Source organism: Pteropus alecto, unplaced genomic scaffold (genome assembly GCF_000325575.1).
Source record: "Pteropus alecto unplaced genomic scaffold, ASM32557v1 scaffold123, whole genome shotgun sequence".
In the NCBI taxonomy this organism is placed as follows: domain Eukaryota; kingdom Metazoa; phylum Chordata; class Mammalia; order Chiroptera; family Pteropodidae; genus Pteropus; species Pteropus alecto.
In genome coordinates this window covers 671,692-693,243 of record NW_006433950.1, presented here as the reverse complement: position 1 = coordinate 693,243, position 21,552 = coordinate 671,692, and the positions used below count along the sequence as shown (strand labels likewise).

At 38.2% G+C, this 21,552-nt stretch overlaps 1 protein-coding gene across 1 annotated transcript; it reads left to right on the top strand.

The window, feature by feature from the left end:
• Positions 1-4,960: 4,960 nt before the first annotated feature.
• Positions 4,961-21,503, top strand: CUNH16orf87 (chromosome unknown C16orf87 homolog; the record flags this gene model as incomplete). Its single annotated transcript, XM_025044590.1, has 3 exons — positions 4,961-5,099; positions 14,882-15,064; positions 20,475-21,503. Coding segments are annotated over 3 exons (441 nt in total), but the record flags the coding sequence as incomplete, so codon positions are not given.
• Between the last annotated feature and the right edge of the window lie 49 nt (positions 21,504-21,552).

The window sequence follows — 21,552 nt, the reverse complement described above, 5'->3', positions numbered from 1 at the left end:
CCCGAGCCCCGGCTCCCGGAGCCGAGAGCCCTGCGGCGCGGGGTGGCTTTGTTCCCACCGGACGCGCACGGGGGACCCCAGACTGTCCCCACCGCTCCCCGGGCGGGCGCCTGACTGCGACAAAAGGGGCCTCAGTGTAATGGTTTTAAGTTTCAGCGAAATTGGAGATTTAAAGAAATCCTCATTATCCACTTCACCATATTTTCGATGTAAAGGGCCGGGGATTCTTTCCGTACGTTGTTTTAGTGGAACGTCGTTGAATAACGCCCGGCCGAGCCCGCCCCTGCCCGGCGCTCCGTCCCCACCCTCCGCGGAACCCACCGTTACGAATTTGGCGTTTCTGCTTCCAGATTAAAAAATATATAGACATATGTGGTTTCATGAATTTTAACTGACTGCTTTCTATACACAATTAATGGTGTCGGAGCTGTAATTTAAAAATTCTCATTTTACTGGTTTTTAGTTTAAGCGTGCTTCATTCTTTACTAGAATAATTGACTTTCCTCAAGGCTTTACAGTCTAATGAGTTAAAATTCTCAATTAAAACCATTCGTGAGGCTCTTATTTCATGCCCACATGCGGATCTGGGTGTGTTTTTCCCTTTTCCACTGAGAGAATTTTTTCAAAATGACTACCTCTCTCCTCCCCTTTTCCTGTTTCTTTTTTTTTCTCGTCAGGAGTAATTTGACATAGCTGGAGACTTAAGCTGATTTTAGTGCATTCTTTAAGGAGCGATCGTATAGGTTGATCAGATCTTGTAACAAGATACTACATGCATGTTTTATTTAATATCTTTGATGGACAGTGGTAGAAATGCTGATCAGAGGAAGATTGTGCAAGAATTACAGTTGACTGATTTTAGAATTTGAGTATGCATTATAAAAATAGTCATCTTTTCGAAAGTTAAACTTCCATTCTTACCAATAAACGAAATTTGTTCAATTCTGACAAAATTGGACTTTGCGATTTAAGTCTCTTTCTAGGGATTTATTTCAATACTTAAATTATTTCCATTTGTACCAATTAATTGTGCAGAAGTGTAAAGTTTACTTGGTATGCATTATGCATTCCAGTTTCTGTAGGACACAAGTTATTGCAAATCCTGACTTTGTTTTACTTGGCATAAAGTAACCCTTTGGGAAAAATAACCTGTTTTTGATATCCTGGTTAAAGAAAGAGGAAAGGTTAATAAACTTGTAGGAATCCCTGTAACTGTTGAACAAAACATGACCAGCATTTTATTTGGAAAGATCCTCATAATTTTTACACAATCCCCTCCTTTAGCTGCCATGACAAAATACTATAGATCAGTCGGCTCAAACAACAGTAATTTATTTTCTCACAGTCTGGAGGCTGGATATGCAAGATCTTGGCAGAGGGAGAGCTCCCTGGTGTCTCTTACAGTGGCACTAATCCCACCCTGAGGGCCCCACATCATGACCTCAACTAAACCTAATTATCTCATCTCCAGATGCCATCACACTGGGGATTAGGGTTTCAGTATATGAATTTGGGGTGTGGTAGGGGAATCATTCAGTCAGTAGCAAGCTACTACATGTTGGTTTGCTTTGTCCTTAAATACTTAGGAGAGTATAACATACACGAGGACTAATTAAAACTTTTGCCAATTCTTAAAAATGATTTATCTTTTATTAATAGCAACTGAATTAAAAAAATAGATAAGTTTTAGCATTCTAATTACTTGAAAATGCAAACTTCTTATAATCGAGCAAACCATTTTTTAAACATCATAATAGTGCTAATATAGGCTAAGTTGCCTGACAAATACTAGAATTTAGTTTATAAATGTAAACTACATATATAAGATTGCCCCATGTTTTGTGCGTGTGTAAGTTTAAAAATAGGTACAGAGAGCAGGAAACAAGAAAGAACTAGATTTTTAGTTGCTTTATAACATCCCCTTTACATGGCTCTCTTGAAAACAGACGTTCTGAAACATCTGAAGCACATTTTTCGTTTTCAAGGAGGTTTCACATCCACTAACCCAAGTTACTGAGCCATTTTGTGTGAAGTAGTATTCATGATTCTTGTTAGTTTCTGGTATCTTTTGTGTATGTTTCTGGTTTTGCCTTTTTTAAAATAGAGCAGCTATTTTATAGGAAATTTTATGTAGCATATAGGGAACATGTCCACTATAGGTAACTGATTCTCTTAACAGTGCAGAATATAAACGAGTTCTCTACAATGTGGTTATTTTTGAGCTTTTTTACATCAATGAAACAATATAGGACCAGGATTTTGTTTCTTGTAGAGGTTTTTTTTTTTTTTTAAATCTGTTTTACTTGTAAAACATACCATGTAAATACATTTTTCAAGAAATATATTGATGCACAAGCCATCAGTAAACAAAACTGGATTTTTTTTTTCCATTTTGAATTCCTGAAAGTGGAACATTAGAATTTTCATTGCTATTATCTTTGGCATTACCACTGAACTTGAAGGAAGTTTAGGCTGTTTGTTTAAAATCGCGATTATACTGTAATTTAAAGAGACAAATACCGAAGTTGTCCACCCTCTTTTTTTTCCTCTCCCCTCCCCATCTGTCCACCCTCTTTAATAATTCTTTTTATAGGAGTTGGGTTGTGGTGGTTGGGTTGGCTTTTTTTTTCCGAGTTGGGATGGAGGGAAGGAACGTTCCATTTTAAAAAGGCCTTTGGGATGACTTAGCTCAGGCGCATTGAATGTTTCTTGAGCATAAGACACTTGAATTAAGGGGTGAAAATCAACCCATCAATTAGTCATTGTGCATTCTTCATCCCAAAGCCAAATGTGCATTTCTCATCAAACTGTAGCACTGTCTGTTAATTCTGGATATGGATTGATGTAATTTTCTTGTTATCATCAGACAGAGACCTAAATTTATATTTATTGAGGTTCAGTAGCCAGAATAAAATGCTTGCTAAGCAGCAAAGAATCTGTTGAGTAAGAACATCATGTTTTTTATGTTTTTTTGAATAGCATTAATTCAAAACAATTTCTATTATTGTAGATGTTCTTCAAGCTGTGTTTAAATATAAAGGAAATGAGTCAGTACCTTTGAGCTTGGTTTCTATGAAGATGTGGAATTTAAAAAATGACAAACATCTATTTTGGGCAGATTTTACACTATTGAAGAATGAAATGTTACATTTTCTGTCATGGTTGGAAAGAATCTCATCACATTTTTAACAAAGCAAGCTGTTAGACATATCTAGAGTTTGATTATTTTTATAGGATTTGTTGTTATCTTTCTTAAATACAAATGAGATCCTTTGTTCAGTATTTTTAGCAAAGAAAAAGAATTCTGCCAGAATTTTAATTTAGCTTAATTATCAAGCATTTATACTATAGAATATGAAGCATCTTGTTCATACATGGATAAAGAGCTTTTTAATTGCAACTAACCTGTTATACAAGTAGAACGATGGGCAAATGGAATTTATCTCACAGAGGGAATTGCAGTTTTCTGACTGTCCTCTGAGTACTTTCTGTTGATTAATTTCTGGTTTTTGGTTACCATGTCTTGATTCCAAGGATCGTTAAGGTTAATATTAATGAAACGATTATCGGGGGCAATGTAAAAATTTCTCCAATGATTTGCAGTAACTTTTGGCTTTAAAATATATTTATAGACTGGAAAGGGAGAACGGAGCCACTTGTATTACAGAGATTTATAAACAGAAGCCTGAAGAGCTTAAGTGTTGTCAACTGATGGTCACTGATGCCAGTTCATTGCCACCAGGATTGCCCAGTTTGGGGTGCTGTGAAGAAAGACACTTTAGTCAGTGGCCCTGGGGCAAAGCCCCTCTCTGGCTTGACAGCTCTGCTCCGCGTGGCCTCCACTCTGGTCTGGCAAGATGTCTTCGGTGTTTCAGCTCCAGCCAGAGAAACTAGTCTTCACTCTTCAGTGGAAAGGGACCCTGTGCTCTCTGAGCAGCAGAGGAGCTGACATACAGAGAAAGGGCCTCATCCCTGGTCCCTGGTTGGACTCCAAATCCTTACAGCCTGATTAGTCTAAGAAGCACTGTCCTGACTGGTAGGAGGGGAGCCACTCTAGTCTGTGAAGATGCTGATGGTGATATAGCTTTGTAGCTCCCATTGGACAGGGAAAGCCTCAGTCCTATTGGTGACAGACAATTCCAGGAGCTCCTTTATAAGAGTTGGCTCAGCCGGCAGGAACACAGGGCCGGCAGGCGGTTCAGTGCGGGCTGCTCCCTGAAGCGCAGTTTGCGGTGAGAGGCCTCTGTGTCGAAATGGCTGCTAGGCTCTGTTTTTACGTTTGAGCCCAGTTAGCCATCAGGAGCCCTTCTTAGTAGCATCTTCTTTCTCAAGGTTCGTAGTGTTTTATTCAGTGTCCTTTCTGGAGCTGAGACTGTATAGTGCTAGATCTCAACTCCTACTTTCTCCTGCGTTCTCTGTTGTTTGTACTATACTTTTGCCTCTCAAACTAGTTGTTGTAAACTCTCTTTTTTTGTCGGTGGTAATTGGCATCTTACCTTCTCATGTTAGAACCTGAGTCCTTTAGAGTTCTTTTTCCCTTTTGAAATGTCTGCCAGATCCACCTCTTCTCCATTTCCATTCTCACTGTTCATTCCCGTTTGGCCCTCATAATCTTATCCTGGGATCGCTTTAATGACTTCCCAGCCATGTGCCCTTTTCCAATTTGTTCTGTATAAACTGCTAATCAAATATTTTAGGAAATACTACCTTTTCCCCCTGTATACTTTCCCTGGCTCCGACCATATTGTGCTTTTCTATTGGTCACTCACATCAGCACGTTTTTCATTCATTTACTGTATTGATGGTATTGTAAAGCATTAGAATGTGAAGATCTGTAGGACACAATCCCCATCTCAAATAATTTGTTGTAAGAAGGTGACGTTTAAATACATCTATGATTCCTACTTCAAGTAACTTATTTAGTTCAAGACTACATAGACACTGAGATGTTTAACCATGGAAAAATAGTAATAATGCATATGTATATATTTTTTTCCTACAGGTTCCTGTTGCATGTAAATCATGTCCCTGTGGTTACATATTTATTAGCAGAAAACTTTTAAATGCAAAGCATCCAGAGAAATCATCACCTTCTACAGGTAACTGTGAAAGTTTACCACATTTTTAGCTTTTTGATGTAGAAATTTAAAGTTAATTTTTGTGAATTTACTGTTTACATTTTTGTTGAAGTTAAAAATTAATATCTTTTGAAGTATGTCTGGTTTTTATTAGCTGTTGGAAATCAGATTATGAAATTAGTTTCCTGTTCATTCCATTTAGATGTCAACTCCCTTATAATGCCGATAAAGTCTGTAACACATTTTCTATGTTTTTGGAGGATAGAGAGCCATCGAAGGGTTTTAATTAAGGGAGTACACTTTATCTGATTTTTAAAAATAAAAAAGGTTTAAGGTGAAATTGACTTTCAGCAAGTCACACGTATTTAAGTGAACAGTTTGGTAAGTTTTGTCATATGTTTACACCAATCAAATAATCGCTGCAGTCAACATAATGAACATGTCTGGCATTCCCCAGAGTTTTCTAGTTCCCCTTTGTGGTCTCTCCTCGCTGTCCCCGCTCCCAGATAGCCACCAATCATCTTTCCGGCGCTGCTCTGGACGTTTATCTAAATGGAACCATATGCCTGCTCGTTTGCCTGGCTTCTCTCACTGAGCGTAGTGTAAGATTCAGCCGTGTTGTTGTATATGTAAATTAAGAATTAATCCCTTTTTATTGCTTAGTAGTATTCTTTGTATGGATATGCCACAATTTATCTTTTTCCTGCTTGGCAGAATTTGGGTTTTTACTTTCATTGCGCTGATAAAATTTGTAGCAACTCGAAAGTTTTTTAAAACTAGTGACTGGAAAAAATGTAACTTGGTTTTGACGTGACTATAATTTTTAGACATACCGGTTATTGTTTATAATTTCCCAATTTAGAATATCTAAATAATTTCGTTTCGATTTTACTTTCCCATTAATTAGACAAGTTGGATTTATTCAATGACTATTAAAAGATGAGACTGTTGTTCTTTCATAAAGTCAGAACTTCGTACAGTGATGACCCTTGGATAAGTGTAGATCGATCACGAATATCCGCTGTGTGCCAGGCAGTGTTCTAAGCCTCGGGCATAAAATAATGACTGCGCTGTCAGGGCAGGCTCACCGCTGTCATGGAGCTTACATCCCTGTGGGCAGGTGACGGGCAGAGGACATCAGCTCATGATAAATGCCTTGTGGGACATTAAAGTAGAGTGCTGTCCTAGTGTGTGACTAGAAGGCTGCTTTTCATTCAGTGGTAGGAGAGGGCCTCTCTGAGAAGTGACATTGAAGGTGAGCCCGAATAGGAACAAGGGCCTGGTCATGATCAGATCAGGGAGAACATTCTTGACAGACGAAATAGCAAATGCAAAAATTCTACGACTGGAAAAGGATTGGTATATTTTAGGAACAAAAGGGCCAGTGTGGTTGCAATGGGGACAGTCAGAGCAGGGGAGCGTGGGAGATGAGACCAGAGTAAGAAGTTTGGATTTGTTCTTAAAATGTCGGGAGCAACTATTGCTAGAATGTGGGATAGGGTGAGGGAAGGTGGCACGTTCCGATTTGCCTTTTAAAAAGGTTCTGGTCGCTGACTAGAGAATAGTCGGTGGGAGCGGAAGGTGGCGGTGGGCGCTGCAGCGCGTTCACTGAGTGAGGAGGTCGCGGGGACAAGGTGGTGCTGTGCTGCTGGCTGATGCAACAGCTGGTTATATTTTCGTCTGAAGATCTCTGTTCTGCATCTGCGTGAAGGTGGCAGGAACATCGTTTAATCTCATTTCTGCCTCTTTGAAGTTGCTTCCTTTCATCGTGAGAATGGACTTAATTTATTGGTTCTTAAAAGCTGTTGCTGGATTGGTTATATAGGAGTCACCTAGAGAGCTCGTTAAAAATGGATTCCTTCCTCTCAAGGCCGCCTCAGTCCCTGTTTATACCACCTTTGTACCCGCAGTCACACTGATTTTTAAAATTGTGTTTTTACCAGTTCATTTCTGGCATTAATAAAAGTCTTATAAGGAGGGGGAAAAATGAACTCCTGGATCTTATTCCCTAAGAGTTTGATTCAAGTGTGGGAGCCCTGAAGTGATTCATTTAGTAGATGGCTGGGGCGGCACGTCAGCTCGGTTCTGAGCCTCCAGCGTGAACGAGACGTGCTCCGCGCCCTGAGTGGGACAAGTGTGTTTCTTCTTTTTATTCAACAGTTTTTTTGAGCCCCTTTTCTATACCAGCGATTCAGGCAAGCAGTGAGGTAAGGAAGAAACACAGAAGAGAGAAGCGACACATGCTGTACAAGTGTTAAGTCAGAATCACTTGAATCAGAGGGAACTGTTTAGAATGATTCCCGGATTTCTGACTTGGCTTATCGGTTAGAAAGGGAATATCAAAGGGAAGACAAGTTTTAAGAGTAAGATGAAGAATTTAGTTTTGGACGCAGTCGTGCAATATCCACGTGGATGTTTTTCCCCCAGTCGGACATGCAGTCTGAAGCTCAGGGAATAGCCTCAGCTGGAGGTAAAGCCATCAGCAGCTAGATGGTAGTTGCCATGGAAATGGATGAACTTGTGTAAGGGAGTCTGTAAGGTAGGAAGAGGAAGGAGTTCAAGAACTGAACTCTGGTCACCTCCAGTCTTAAAGGGTTGAGGTGGGTGGGGACGTCAGTTCCGCTACGAAAGGTGGGTCAGTGGAGAGCAGCCGATGGACAGTGGCGCTCTGTAAGTCATGCTGATGAGTGGGAAGCAGTTCGTTGTTATTTTACACTTGGAGTTTCCTGAGGTTCTGTCGTTTAATAAGAGCGGCCTTGCGACCTTGACGTGAAGATGAAACATCGAAGCCTAGAAATCCCAGGGGGGAGGAAGAGGATGTAGCAACAGAAGCGAAGAATAGTTAGGAAGGACAGAGGAGCACCAGGGATAGACTGTCCCATGGAAGCCGGAGGAGGAAAGGGTTTTCAGGGGAAGGGTGAGAGTGTTCAGGCCCTGGAGAGCAGCTCGCTGCAGTGCTCTCGTGGGTTCCAGATTCGTCACACTCTCACACGTCAGTTAACCTCGGTGAGCAGCCTGTGTGTCAGGTAGGTTTATAGTACCAGCCTTCAGAGGATTGAAGTGTGGGTGACGTGCTCATGAAAATGTCTAACGTAAAGCTCAGTCTCTTACAAGTACTCAGTAAAATACTTATTTTAACAATTAAATTCCTTAAGATTGGCCCTGGATAATCCATAGCATGTACGGAATTGAGAAGAGTATAATTTAAAAAATTCTCTTTAGTTCACCAAGTGTTTGATGAATGTTGTCAGTGGGATCTAGGACATTTCAGTTGAAGTGAGCAGAGAATTTATAGAAGAAAATAGATAATACAGTATCTGGAAAGATAAACACCTTCACTAACAATCTGGGAAATGCAGTTAAAATAAAATACCATTCTTTTTGCCCAAGTCTGACGCAAACGTAAAGGCTTCCTACGTGCTTTGATGAGTGTGGCGCAGAGAGCGCTCTTGTACCAGGGGCGAGAGTGTAAGTTGGCACAGCCTTTTTGGAGAGCAATCTGACAGTAGTTGTTAAACGTTTTAAATGCACATAATCTAGAATTTAGACTTCTTTATCGGTAGATCTGTAGCCTAAAGGTATAATTGTTTGTAATACACAGTATTTACTAGGATTTTCAGGCAGTGCTGTTTATAATAGCAAGAAGTTTTTAAGCCAGACATCTTCAGGGGAATGGTTAATTAAGTAGGGTCTGTCTTTTTGAGAACAGCAGTATGTGCTCATTAGAAAGAAGGAGGCAGATTTTCAGGTACTGACATGGAAAAATCTCTAAAACACTTTTAAGAAAAAAATGCAGAACAGTACTTGTATGAACTTGTTTGTTTTTTACAATTTTTTTTTGAGCACTTTCAAATGTGTAATACAGTGTTATTAACTAGTGTCACCACGGTATACATTGCATTTCCGTGACTTATAACTGGAAATTTGGACCTTTTGGGCCCCGTTCACCCATTTTACCCACTCCCCAGCCCTTCCGATCCTTTCTCTGTATCTGTGAGCTTAGGATTTGTTTGTTTAAGAATCTACATATAAGTGAGATCATATGATATTTATCTCTGTCTGACTTAATTCACTTACCATAATGCCCTCAAGGTCCATCCACATTGTCACACATGGCAAAATTTCCTTCTTTTTTATGGCTGTGTAATATTCCACATTTACTTTATCCATTCATCCATCGATGGATACTTAGGTTGTTTCCATATCTTGGCTGTTCTGTAATGAACACGGGGGTAACATGTATCTTTTCGAGTTAATGTTTTTATATTCTTCAGATAAATACTCAGAAGTAGAATTGCTGGGATCATATAGTAGGTCTATTTTTCGTTTGTTTTTAAGACCCCACAAAATGATTTCTCCATGTAGTACTAATCGGCAAATGCGTAAATGGGTAGCTAACTAGATAATAAGGAGGAATCAAGGAAAACTTTTATTTGCGTAATTTAACATTTAAAACAAAAAAAGAGAGAACTATTTTTAAAGCTCAAACCGCACTTATTTTAAAAGTGAAATCAAAGCTGTAAAAGATCATTTTAAATTTCAGTGGGTCGAAAAAACCTCTTATTTATTTGTAACTGTGACATGCAGGAGGAAAATAATGGTTAAGTCAAATAAATTTATCTAGGTTTGAATTGTTCAAAACTCACATTTTTCATATGTGCTAATCTTTATATCTTCATAATATACATAGAAATAGGGAGGTAGGACACTAGAATTATATAGAACTTTGTCTACCTGAAAATATATGCAAATAAACAAAATCTATTATGGAAATGAAAGGATTTTGCAAGTTTAGAAGGCGATAGGAAGGAGATGAGTGTTACAAATAAAACTGTATTAAGAAATGCTCAAAGCAAGAAATGTGCACTGTTTTGTACAAGTACGTAGAACCTCAAGACAATCTTTGGCACCTTTCCAAATGAGTTTAGTATGTGTTGTTTCTTTTATCCTTTTTGGTGGCTGGTATTCAATGGAGATAAAATTTAAAAAGTTAATTGTCTAGTTCATGTAGGATTTCATTGAATGGTTGACAGATTTTAAAAACTAACCTTGAGATTAAGCCTTAAACTGTACATTTGAAGACATTTCTTTAAAAATTTCCTTTAAATTTCTTTAAAAATTGACCGTAGCTATACTGTAGACCACACTTTGAATACTGTAGTAGTTACCTATTCAAATATTTGGTGAGTTACCAAATACTGATAAGCAGTTTTTGAATCTTAAAGTTTTCCAGATGGGCGTTCTGGGTATTTGATGACATCAAGGGTGCCATTTTACATTTAATAATCATGGATATACCCTCTTCCTTTAAAATTTTTAATTATAAAACTACAAAGAAAAAGTAAACTCAAAATCTAAATGAGATACAGCAGGTCCTCGAATAACGTAGTTTTGTTTTAACGTTAATGAGATGCCATAGGAACTACTCTTGTTTATATCAATTAACCTATAGTAGAATTGAGCTCATTACACAGCATTTGCTTAATGTGGCAGAACCTATTGCTGATGTTAAGTGAGGACTTACTGTACTAGTTCATAAAAGGCTTGCTCTAAAAGTAAGGAAAAAAAGATTTAAAACGGTAAGAAATTAGAATCGTTTACTAGTATTTAACTATATTTCTCAGTGGGTATAAGCTGTAGGTTAAGCTTAGTCAAATATATAACAACCTCCCCAGTTTTTATGGGGAGAAGGAAAAAAGGAATAAAAAAATTAAACCTAAACATACATTTCAAATTATTCTCTAAGATAAGTTAACAGGCAAAGGCTGATGAATAGGGAAGAGGTCTGTAAATGATATTCATTTTCAGTCAAGGAAAAAAAAATGAAATATTGTCACCAGTACCTTTTATAAACCCAGAGTGATTGAACATTCATCCTCAACTCTGAATTTCTTGACAGCGAAGGTTTGGTTTTGTTGTTTCAGAAAACATCGTTTATAACATGTTAATCACTTAAAATTGTTAAACAGTCATATATGGCACATAGCTTTGATATAGTTTTTATTTTGCCTTTTGATGAAATAATGCATACCTTCACCTCTGCGCCTGTACTTTTAGGTTCTTAATCATATAGTTTTTATAATGATGTCTGTATTCACCTCTGAGACCCTTTTTTACAGAACCCTCTGTAAAAGGGTTCTGATTAAGACTGATTTGGGTCTGCTGCACAGCTGTCAGGCTAAGCTTTCTTTCTATTGTATACTAGGGATAACCGCATTTTTTCTTATATACCACTTTTTAAACCCATGGTTTTTATTTCTGGAACAAATCTTGCAGGAATTGTTTCAGACCAGGACAAATTTTCATGCATGGCCTACGGTGGAGTATTCCCAATCTCACACTGTGGAGAATGCCTTTACTTTGCACTCACACTTAAAAGTTCCCGGTCTTCCTTGGCACTCAGTCCTTTCCAACTGAAGGCTCAAGTTTTCAGCTCCGGGCAGTATTTCCTATTATTTATTTTTCCCCATTCTCTTTTTATGTCCTTCTGGGTACTTACTGGGTGATACATGAGGATCACCACCCACAGAACACCTGACACAGGTTCGGACAAATAGTTTACTTTGCCTGTTCAGTAGAGAAAGGTGAAGTCAGCCCCGCAGACTGGCGGTTCAGTGGTGTCACCCAGCACCTGAGATCTCCTCCATCAGAAGATGGGCTCTCATCCTCACTGTCGCGAGGCAGCGGTCATGCCTGCAGGCAGGAAGAGGGAGGGGCAGAGCGTCGGAGGGGCTTGCGGGCCCAGCTATCCCTTTCAAAATCTTTCTGGAAACCTTACCCCTTCACTTACATGTGATTGGCCAGAACTAAATTTCAGGGCCACTTCCCCGGCAGGAGTCTTGGCGTGTGGGTTTTATTTTAGCTGAGCACCTGGCCTTCTAGAACAGAACAGGGTTCTGTATTCAGCGAAGCTGGGGAGAGTGGACGTTGGGTAGATAATGAGCAGTCGTGTTGTAAATGAGCAGCACGAGTGTCCTTGGATCTTTCTTTTCACTTAACTGTCACATTTGAAAGATCTTTTCGTCTTTTTGCTTTGCTCCAGGGACTTCGATCTCCCTTTCTTGAGCTGTAATTCTGTCTTCAGACATGTCCATTATTCTCTTGCACTTTAATTTTTAGCCGTTCATCTTATTTTCTAATTTCATTTTTTATTGAATCTTTTATCTTGTAAAATTTACGTGACATAAAATTTAGTAATTTTAATACTTTGAAGTACACAGTTCAGTGGCATTAAGTACCTTCATATCGTGTACTTAACTATCACTGCCATCCAGCTCCAGAACTCTCTCCATCTTCCCCAACTGAAACTCTGTACCCATTAAACAACACTCCTCTTGCTTCTCCCGCCCCGTGCTAGGCAAACGCTGTTCTCTTTCTGTGCCTGTGAACTTGACTGTGGCGGTTACCTCCTGTAAGCGGAACCATACAGTATCTGACCGTTCGGATCTGGCTTATTCCAGTTAGCATAATGTCTTCAGAGTTCATCTGTGTTGTAGCATGCGTCAGAATTTCCTTCCTGAACAATAGTCTGTTGTATGTTTATGCCACATTTTATTTATTCACACATCAATGGACGCTTGAGTTACTTCCTCCTTTTGGCTTTGTGAGTAATGCTGCTGTGAACATGGCTGTGCAGGTATCTGTTCGATTCCCTGTTTTCATTTCTGTTGCTTATATGCCCAGAAATGGAATTGCTGGATCATGTGGTAATCTCATGTTTCATTTTTTGAGGCATTGCCATGTTCTCCACAGCGGCTGCAGCATTTTACCTGCCCACCAGCAAAGCACAAAGGTCCTACTTTCTTCACCGTCTCACCAACACTGCTGATTTGACGTGCTTTTGATAATAGCCATCCTCATGGGTGTGAAGTGGTATTTTGTGATTTAGATTTGCATTTTCCTAACGATTAAGGATGCCGAACATCTCATGACGTGTTTATTGGCCATCGTCTGTCTTCTTTGGAGAAATGCCTACTCAGGTTCTTTGCCCTCTTTTGAATTGAGTTGTTTATTGTTGTTCAGTTGTGGAAATTCTTTTTATTCTGGATGTTAATCCCTTATCTGATATATTTTTACAAATATTTTCTTCGATTTCATGAGCTGCCTTTTTACTCTATTGATAGTGTCCTTTGACATACAAAAGTTTTTAATTTTTCTTTCGTTGCCGGTATTTTTGGTCTCATATCCAAGTATTTATTGCCAACTCCAATGTCACGAAGCTTTTCTCCTGTTTTTTTTTTTCCCCCCCTAAGTATTTTATAGTTTTAGCTGTTACATTCAGGTTTTCAATCCATTGTGAGTTAAGTTTTGTATGTGGTATTTTGTATGTGGTATTAAGCACTTAGATAATTTAGTTCATTTCAGGTTGAAAATGGTGATACTCCGATTTTATCATTCCTTCTTCATTTTTTAGCTGCAGTAATTCTAAAATGAGAAACTTCTCTTCATCTGGTCTTTGGTTATCCGGTGAGTAGTACAGTTTGAGTAAAAAAGGCAGAGTAAATGCAGTATTTTTTCTCTATTTAAGTTTTAAAAATAGCGAGTCGGTTCTTTAGCATCTTCCTGTGGTGGCCGAGTAGCTTTTGCTTTTGTATTTAATGTCATGTACTTGTGCCTCTAAGTATATTTGCTGTGTTTCAATCTATTATAGTCATTATCAATGCTCAGATTATCCTATAACGGTCAGCCTCTTTAAGTCAGTCCTTGAGTCTTTTAATAAGGCCTGGTTGTCTTTGATAACTTTCTTGCAATCTGCAATAATTAAACGTTCTTGTATCATCTCTTATGTGTCTAACCTGAGACCTGGAATTAATTCATTCTCTAAAGATATGGTATTTGGAAATAACTATTACTATTTTACTTAAAAATTTTACAGTAGCCTATGAAACATTTATTTACAATCTTTTTAAATTGTTCTTTTTAGGTTGGTCCAGTGGTAGTGGGTTATCAGAACTTATTAACATTAGCGTCACTAAATTATTCTCTTTAGTTTTAGGGATGTGAATTTTCTTATTTATTTTCCTTTCTGCCACTGTGATTTTACTGGGGTATCCTCTATCTTACTTTTGAGTTCAGGTATGTATTAAAGCAAGTTGTTGTTTTTTGTTTTTTGTTTACTTTTTCAAAAAACTTACGTTATTCAACATTTTGATTCGTTTGGAGTGAGAGGCCGGCTTCTTGTGGTAATTAAATCCCCATATTGAGTAAAGTTTCCCTATTGCTATTCCATTTAGGGATCAGCATGCTCTTAGAATGTCAGAAATGACCTCATCTGTGGCTAAAGTGGAAACTACTTCCTAACTTCCTAGCGTTTTTATGTTTTCTACAGATGCTTTCTGTTTGCTTTTAATTGGTGACCTTAGTTTATTATGGCTAAGGTCAGTTTTGCTTCTGCATATTTGACATTTCTATAAAATTTGGGTGGGGCAAAAAGGAATGGAATATTGTTTCCCTTTTCCGATTCTTCACCGTTTGTAGCTTGGAAACAGAGAGAAGAAGGCAGAAAGTTTGCTGTGGAATTGTGCAAACTTGTAAGGGCCGAAATTAAAGGTGCCAAGTAAATAAATGTCTTCTGTTACAAGATTCTTTCTCCCTCATGTGTTAATGTGGATCATTTGAATTCTGTTGAATTTCTTTTTTTCCCGTGTGGATACGAGGGGCATAGATATTACGGTGGTCGTTTTATAAGATTTGCCAGGCAGCAAACTCTAGTGCTATTCAGAAAGAAAAAAGAAGACAGCGAGAACTTGGGCAAACAGTTCTTGCTAAGCCCTAAAATATATCCCTTTTATTCATCCATACAGAAAACAAGCATGAGGCCAAGAGGAGGCGCACAGAGAGAGTTAGGAGAGAGAAGATAAATTCTACAGTAAGTAAGGATTTAGAGAACAGAAAGAGGTCTCGAAGTAACAGCCATTCAGATCATATCAGACGAGGACGAGGAAGACCTAAAAGCGCATCTGCCAAAAAACATGAGGAAGAAAGAGGTATGAATACATCCAAGCAGTTTTTTTCCAAGTCTGAAATTTTTCTGAGATCTCAATTAGATAATAGTGGAGAAAGTGTTTGGCAGGCATTGAACTACTGGACTTAAGATTACCACTTACGTTTTAGTTTGGAAGCGTTTCCTCTGTGGTAGATGCTTGTTAAACAGACACACAAACAAATAGAAATTTAATTCTTATCGGAAAATTAAAGGCTTAAATTAGGTAAAATTCACCTTACTGAACACCGATGATAGAGTTCAGAGGTAATGATTGATATATGACGTTCTGGAGAAGCCCGTTAAAATGGTTGTACTTCTTTTTTTTTTTTAAAAAAAGATAAATCTGAGTTCTGTTAAGACTTATTTCAAACTGTTATCCTGTGAGTTTAAAAAATTTACTGTTGGAAATATTCTTCAGTGTGAATTTTTTAAATTGCTTATTGTACGCGCCTTGCTTTGAGGCAGCTTTTGGATAGGTGAGTTCTTCTAGGCCCAAAAACGTGTTTATGTTTCTCTTTACAGACCTCTTTTTCCTCTGATACTGAGTGTGTCTATCAGTAATTTGTTTTTAATCATTAACTAAAACTTGAGCTCCTCTTTTCCTTTGATTTATACGTCTTTAAAAAAACTTTTATCATGGAAAATATCAAAGATTGCATGAGAGTAGAGAGAATAGTATAATGAATCCCCATATGCCCATAAATATCTTTTTTGAATTGAAACTTTCAAGCCAGTAGTTAATGAAAAAAGGGGCCGGTTGCTCTTTATAATTTTTTAAAAACCTCTATCAAAATAATTCATCTTCGGTGAAATGCATTTATAATTTGTTATTTGTGAGTTATGCTTTGCTTTTTCAGGGATTCAGTCTTAGGTATCCAGATATTCAACATAAATACACATTTCTCATTTTTAGACATTGGGAATGTTTTACCTGTTCGCTTCTCTCTGCTCTGTGTGCTTTTATTTAAATAAAGTTACTACCGTTAGGGAAAATGACTTCACTGGTAGAGCTGCTCCTCCCTTTTATCAAGGTAAAGACGTCTTCACATGGCGTGGGTAAAGGAATACGGTTTACACTGGGTTTGTATTCTGTGCAGACTGTGCTTAGAGGCTCCTTAATTCCTTGGGATATTTGACTGCTTTTCTCTTTCCTTCTGCCGCTGGGCTCTTCCAGAGAATTTGAGTTATGTTCTCGGTTTGTACGTGCTGCTGTAACAGTGGGATGATCAGAAAATCCACGCTAGCGACTGTTTCAGAAAGGAAACTGGGTAAAGAAAAGTCAGCAGAGAAAAAAGAAGAAAGGAAAATACTGCTTGGCCCAGAAAACAACATTCTTTTCCGTTGAAGTCAAGGGAACGTCACCCAGAGAAGGGAGAAGGAATGTCGCTGGTCCAGGGCACGGGAGGTGGGGAGGTGGGGAGGCCGACGGCCGCGGGCTTTTAGTCCGGGGCGAACTCCGTATAGCTGTGTGAGGGCTCCACAGACGCAGGTTGGAGCTTTTATTTCATGTTAACCTGAGAAAATCAGCGTTTATTTGGCTATAAGCTTTTTTCAGGAATAATCGGTATATTATAGAAAAGTTTTAAGAAAGCTATTTTTAGAGTGAATTATGCTTTTAATTTATTTGCTTTTCATGCAAACAGGAAAGTGCTCAAAGCGGTTTTTGTAGAATAAATATTTTAACGTATACTGGGTGGCAGTGGTTTGGGGACATGGTCAGCAAACTTTTTCCGTAAAGAGCCAGATAAGTATTTTCGGCTTCACGGGGCATACAGTCAGTGTCACAGCTACTCTGCTCGGTCATTGTAGCTGGAGAGCAGCCATAAACAATATGTAAATGAGTGGGCATGGCCGTGTTCCAGTTAGACTTCATAAAAACAGGTGGCGTATTTTGCTAACCCTCGAGGCAGACCATGTTCTCTGAATATAGTATGGAGAGAAAATACGACTTTTGAAGTGTCTGTATATTTGGGAATAGACTTCTTTGATATGCTGCTTACTGTGACTAGCTATTTAGTTCAATTCAGCTTTTATCGATTCCCTGCTCATAGGTCACTTGAAAAATCTGAAGCAGGCTTTACCTTTATTTTAATAAGGATAACTCGACACGCATTTAATTGACTTTATTATTTTCTGGAGTTTAAAAAAGAATAGGAAGAAGAAAGAATGAAAAAGGAAAGCTATTAGACATTTAGATAACAACATAATCTTTATAAAATCATAAAAACAAACCATTAAACTTAACAATTTTTGGTTGGTTTAAGATAAGTCTTTATTTTATATGTGGGAAGAATATATGATTATTCTGGATCTTAGTAATGTAGTAGTGACATTTTAACTGATTAAAATATATTGTGCAATTCTGAGTATCCTATTAATGAACCTGTAGAATTAAAGTTAAAGATGGTGGATGGAATAAATACATTTAGCTCTGCACCCTCCCCAGATCCTAGTAAAAGGATATTTTTTAAAATGGCAAAGTCCCACAGGGACAAGAAAGGAGAGAAGCAGCAAAATTCTGGAAAATGATAACTGTTTTAGCACACTCATGAAACCGTAAGCTCCTTTGGAGAAAGCTGAGAAAGAAGCTGCTTTTTATTACACAACTGCCTTAAGATGAGATATCTGTGCATCAGTTATGCCTGGAAGTGTAGTGGTGTAGGTCAGGCTAAAAATAAGGTTGTTTGGAAGTCCCTGTTTTCATAGCTCATTAAGGCAGTTTTACCTTCTCCTCCTCTCTCTCCAAGTTTATCCTTTGAGAAAGGTAAGACAAAACAGCCTCTGGGCTAGGGGACTCCAGGCCGCCCTGCCGCCTGGGGACTCTGTTAAGGTCAAGGAGCTTAGGTGAAAATCGGATGGTAAATCCTGAGTTCTCCAGGTCGGCTTTATATCTTCCAGGTGAGAGAGTAGAAGCATCTTCTCTAGGGACTCTGAGGAGCCAAAAGGCCTAAAGTAAAGCTTTCATTAAGGATTTCACAAGGAAACGGCCCCATCACATCACCCAGTCAAGTTCACATATGTGCAGGAGCCAGTCCACTCTTCTGGCCCCTCTTAGAGTGTGAGCATGCTACTAAGTATTACCCAGATACATGGAAGAAAACGTCTAGTATGGAAGGCTGAGGCCAGATCAACGGAAGAAAAAAAGTTGGATAAAACAAGTTTCTGCAGGGAGAAGAAAAAATTAAGACTATTACAAATATTCTTAGAGAAGATATTGTCGTCACGAAATAAAAACAAGATGATATTTAAAAGGAAATTGCAGATGTCAAAAAGTACCTGGAAGATTTTCAGAAATGAAAAACCATAACAAATCTTAGACAAAATTGAAGAGATGTACCAGAACATAGAGCAGTAGGAAAAGAGATGAAAAAATAGAATGAGAAATGTAAGAAATTTAGAGGACCAGTTTGAGGTCAGCATCTATGAATAGTTGGCATTGTAGAAAAAGAACGTAGATGATGGAGGAGAAGGAAGTCGTCCGTGAAATAATTCAGGAAAATTTCCCAAACCTGAAGGACATTGAGTTTCTCGGTTGAAATGGTCTTCTAAATTCCCAGCCCGGTGGATGGTTAAAAGTAGCAGTTATACCCAAGCATATTATCATAAATTGTATCTCTTTGGTTAAAGGGCAATCCTTCAAGTGTTCAGATAAAGACAGGGAGAAGAATCAAAATGGTATTAGAATTAATACAGTGAAATCCTACCCAGCAAAGAACAAACTACTGATACGTGCGTAGCGTCAGTGAATTTCAAAAACGCGTTGAAAAGAAGCTGGACACAAAACAGTACGTACTGTATGATGCCGTTTACGTGAAGTCGAGCAGGCAGAGTGAATCTGCGGTGACGGGAGCGGAAGTCATTTTTGGCGTGGTGGCGAGGGATCACCTGGGAAGGAGCACGAGGACTTTCCTGTGTGCCGATTGTGACGTGGGTCACGTGGGTGTGTGTCATGACGCCTCCAATTGTACATTTAAGATCTTTGTATTTCACTTTCTGTAAATTTAGCAGGAATTTAAAAAATAACTACAAAAAAGGGTATCGGGTTTTCTTAACAGTAGCACCAGTTGTCGGAAGACAGTTTTTGCCTTCACACTACTAAGAGGAAATCTGCGTGTCCTTAGCCATACTGTGAACTAGCGTGAAGGTGGCCTGGAGACATTTTCTGACATTCAGGGCCTCAAAAATTTGCTCCCTTTCTCAGGAAGCTACTGCAAGTTACATGCCATCAGAATGAAGATGTAAACCGAGAGGGTGTCCTGGGATCTGGGACACAGTCCTGGGACATGAGGAGACTCTCCAGCCATTCCAGGTGGGAGCGGACCAGACCTGGAGAGAGTCTTTCAGGAAGATACAGTGGATAGAGTAATATGCACAAACATTCTGAAAGATTTGTACAACTAGAAGAGAGTTCGGGTTCAATTAGTAGTGAAACTAAGCAGACGAAAAAAGAAAGTGAAATCATTTACATAGAATAATGTACCCATCTAAATACTAATCTCACCAGTATTGTGACACAAGTATAATGGGAAGATGCGAGCGAAGAGTGCGATGGGGGTAAAATCCTAGTGTTCCCCGGTGGAAAGTCAGTTGACAGTGCCTAAAACCAAAAAACCAAGAAGTAGCATCCTGTAAAAATATTACTTTAGAGATAAAGTAATAAAGTAAAACCAAAAAGGAACATCTGGAAAAAAAAGGCATTGCAGCTGGAGAGTAGGAAATGTGCAGGGGGGTTTTGGTGATAAGTTTTGTAAAAATGATTTGACTCTTAAGCTATGTGCATGTTTAAATTTGATTAAAAAGTCAAAGCAAAGCAAAACAAATGGACAAAAGCAGAATCATAGTAGAGCCTGAAAGAAGAATTTGGAAGAAGGTACACAAAGATGTTGATTATGATTTTAGCTGACTTAAGAGATAGGTGTTCTCTTATTTTTCTGTATTTAAAAAATTTTCTACCAAGAACTTAGATTACATTTGTAATCAGGAGGGGGAAAATGTTGGTTATTCTTATTTTCGGTAGCAGGGCCAAGGCGAAGAAGTTAATGTATTCATAAAGGCACCAGCAGTGTTCAGAAGGGACCATTGTGAGGGTGAGAAAATTCATTTTGATGGAAACAGCTGGCTCATACTAGTGGGGAGAAAGAAATGTGAGATTCTTACGGATTTGATGTAGATGTTGGACTGTAAAGAAATATGGAGTCTCTGTTTAGTTTTCGAATTGAGTTCATGACACTTCAATAACTCCTTTGTATAATTTTAAAAAATTCAGTTCAGTAGCATAATACTTTATGACATTGAATGTACATTGTATTATATGTAATATTCTCATGTAAATACTCAAAAGCTTTCAGATTTTTAGCCAAATTACTGCATCTGCCGCCTGTATACTAAGCTTTCCCTTTTTCTTTTAACAGAGAAACAGGAAAAGGAAATTGACATCTATGCTAACCTCTCTGATGAAAAGGCTTTCGTGTTTTCAGTCGCCTTGGCAGAAATAAATAGAAAAATTATCAATCAAAGACTTATTCTCTGATATTTGTCTGCAGAATGTGCTGAGACTTTCTTCAGGATTACAGCAGCAAATTCTCAGACAGCTATGGACTCTCAGGAGCACTCCGCCTGCGTCACGGAGGGCCAGTGACTGTTTTTTCCTGTCGTTTAGCCTGTGCCACACTTTGAGAGCAAAGCCGTAGGCTTGGACTGTTCTGGGATCTCCTTGTTAACCAAGGGGTATTGTCAGTGTTTTGTGTTTGAGACATAAGTAAGTGTATTTCCGAAAAGCAAAAAGGAAGAAAAGCTGGATGGCTGTTAAAGCGCCAAGGGGTAGGGATGGGAATGGAAGGGCGAACACTAGGGACATAAAAAGTGGGTAATTTTTCAGGTTTGCCACCAGAGATGCAATATTTTAAATACTTTGAGAAAGACTTTTAAAAATATATATTTCAGATTTTCAGCACTAACGGATTGCATATATACAGTTCATTTACTTTTAATAAATTGGCAATTGATATTTTATTGAACGGGGAATTAAGAATATAAATTGTAAATTTTGTCTTAAATTGATTTTTTTCTTGGCCTTTATTTTTATGACTGAAGGTATGAGTTATATTTTGGGAGATACTTTCTAGACGGTTTGGAAGTTTGGGTGCTATATGAAGAAAAACATTTAAGGATATATGATACTTCAGATATAAACACCTTGTTTTCTTGAATGTAATTTATTTATTGGTTAAAAAAAAAAAAAAAACACTTTCTGCTCTCAAGATGGTGCCTGTAAACCTAAACATAAAATATATTTATTACGTGCAAAATATTTCTTAGATAGCCACTTTTAAGCAGTAATGTTTTATCTGAATGGATGTTCATTTATACATCCTGATAATTATTTAAATTGTTACTTAACCTCACTCTGGAAAAAAAATAAACCTTAATATTGAAACTAATAGATTAATTAGTGTGGTATAAGCTTTTTGTTCTAGTGACGTTTGTGAA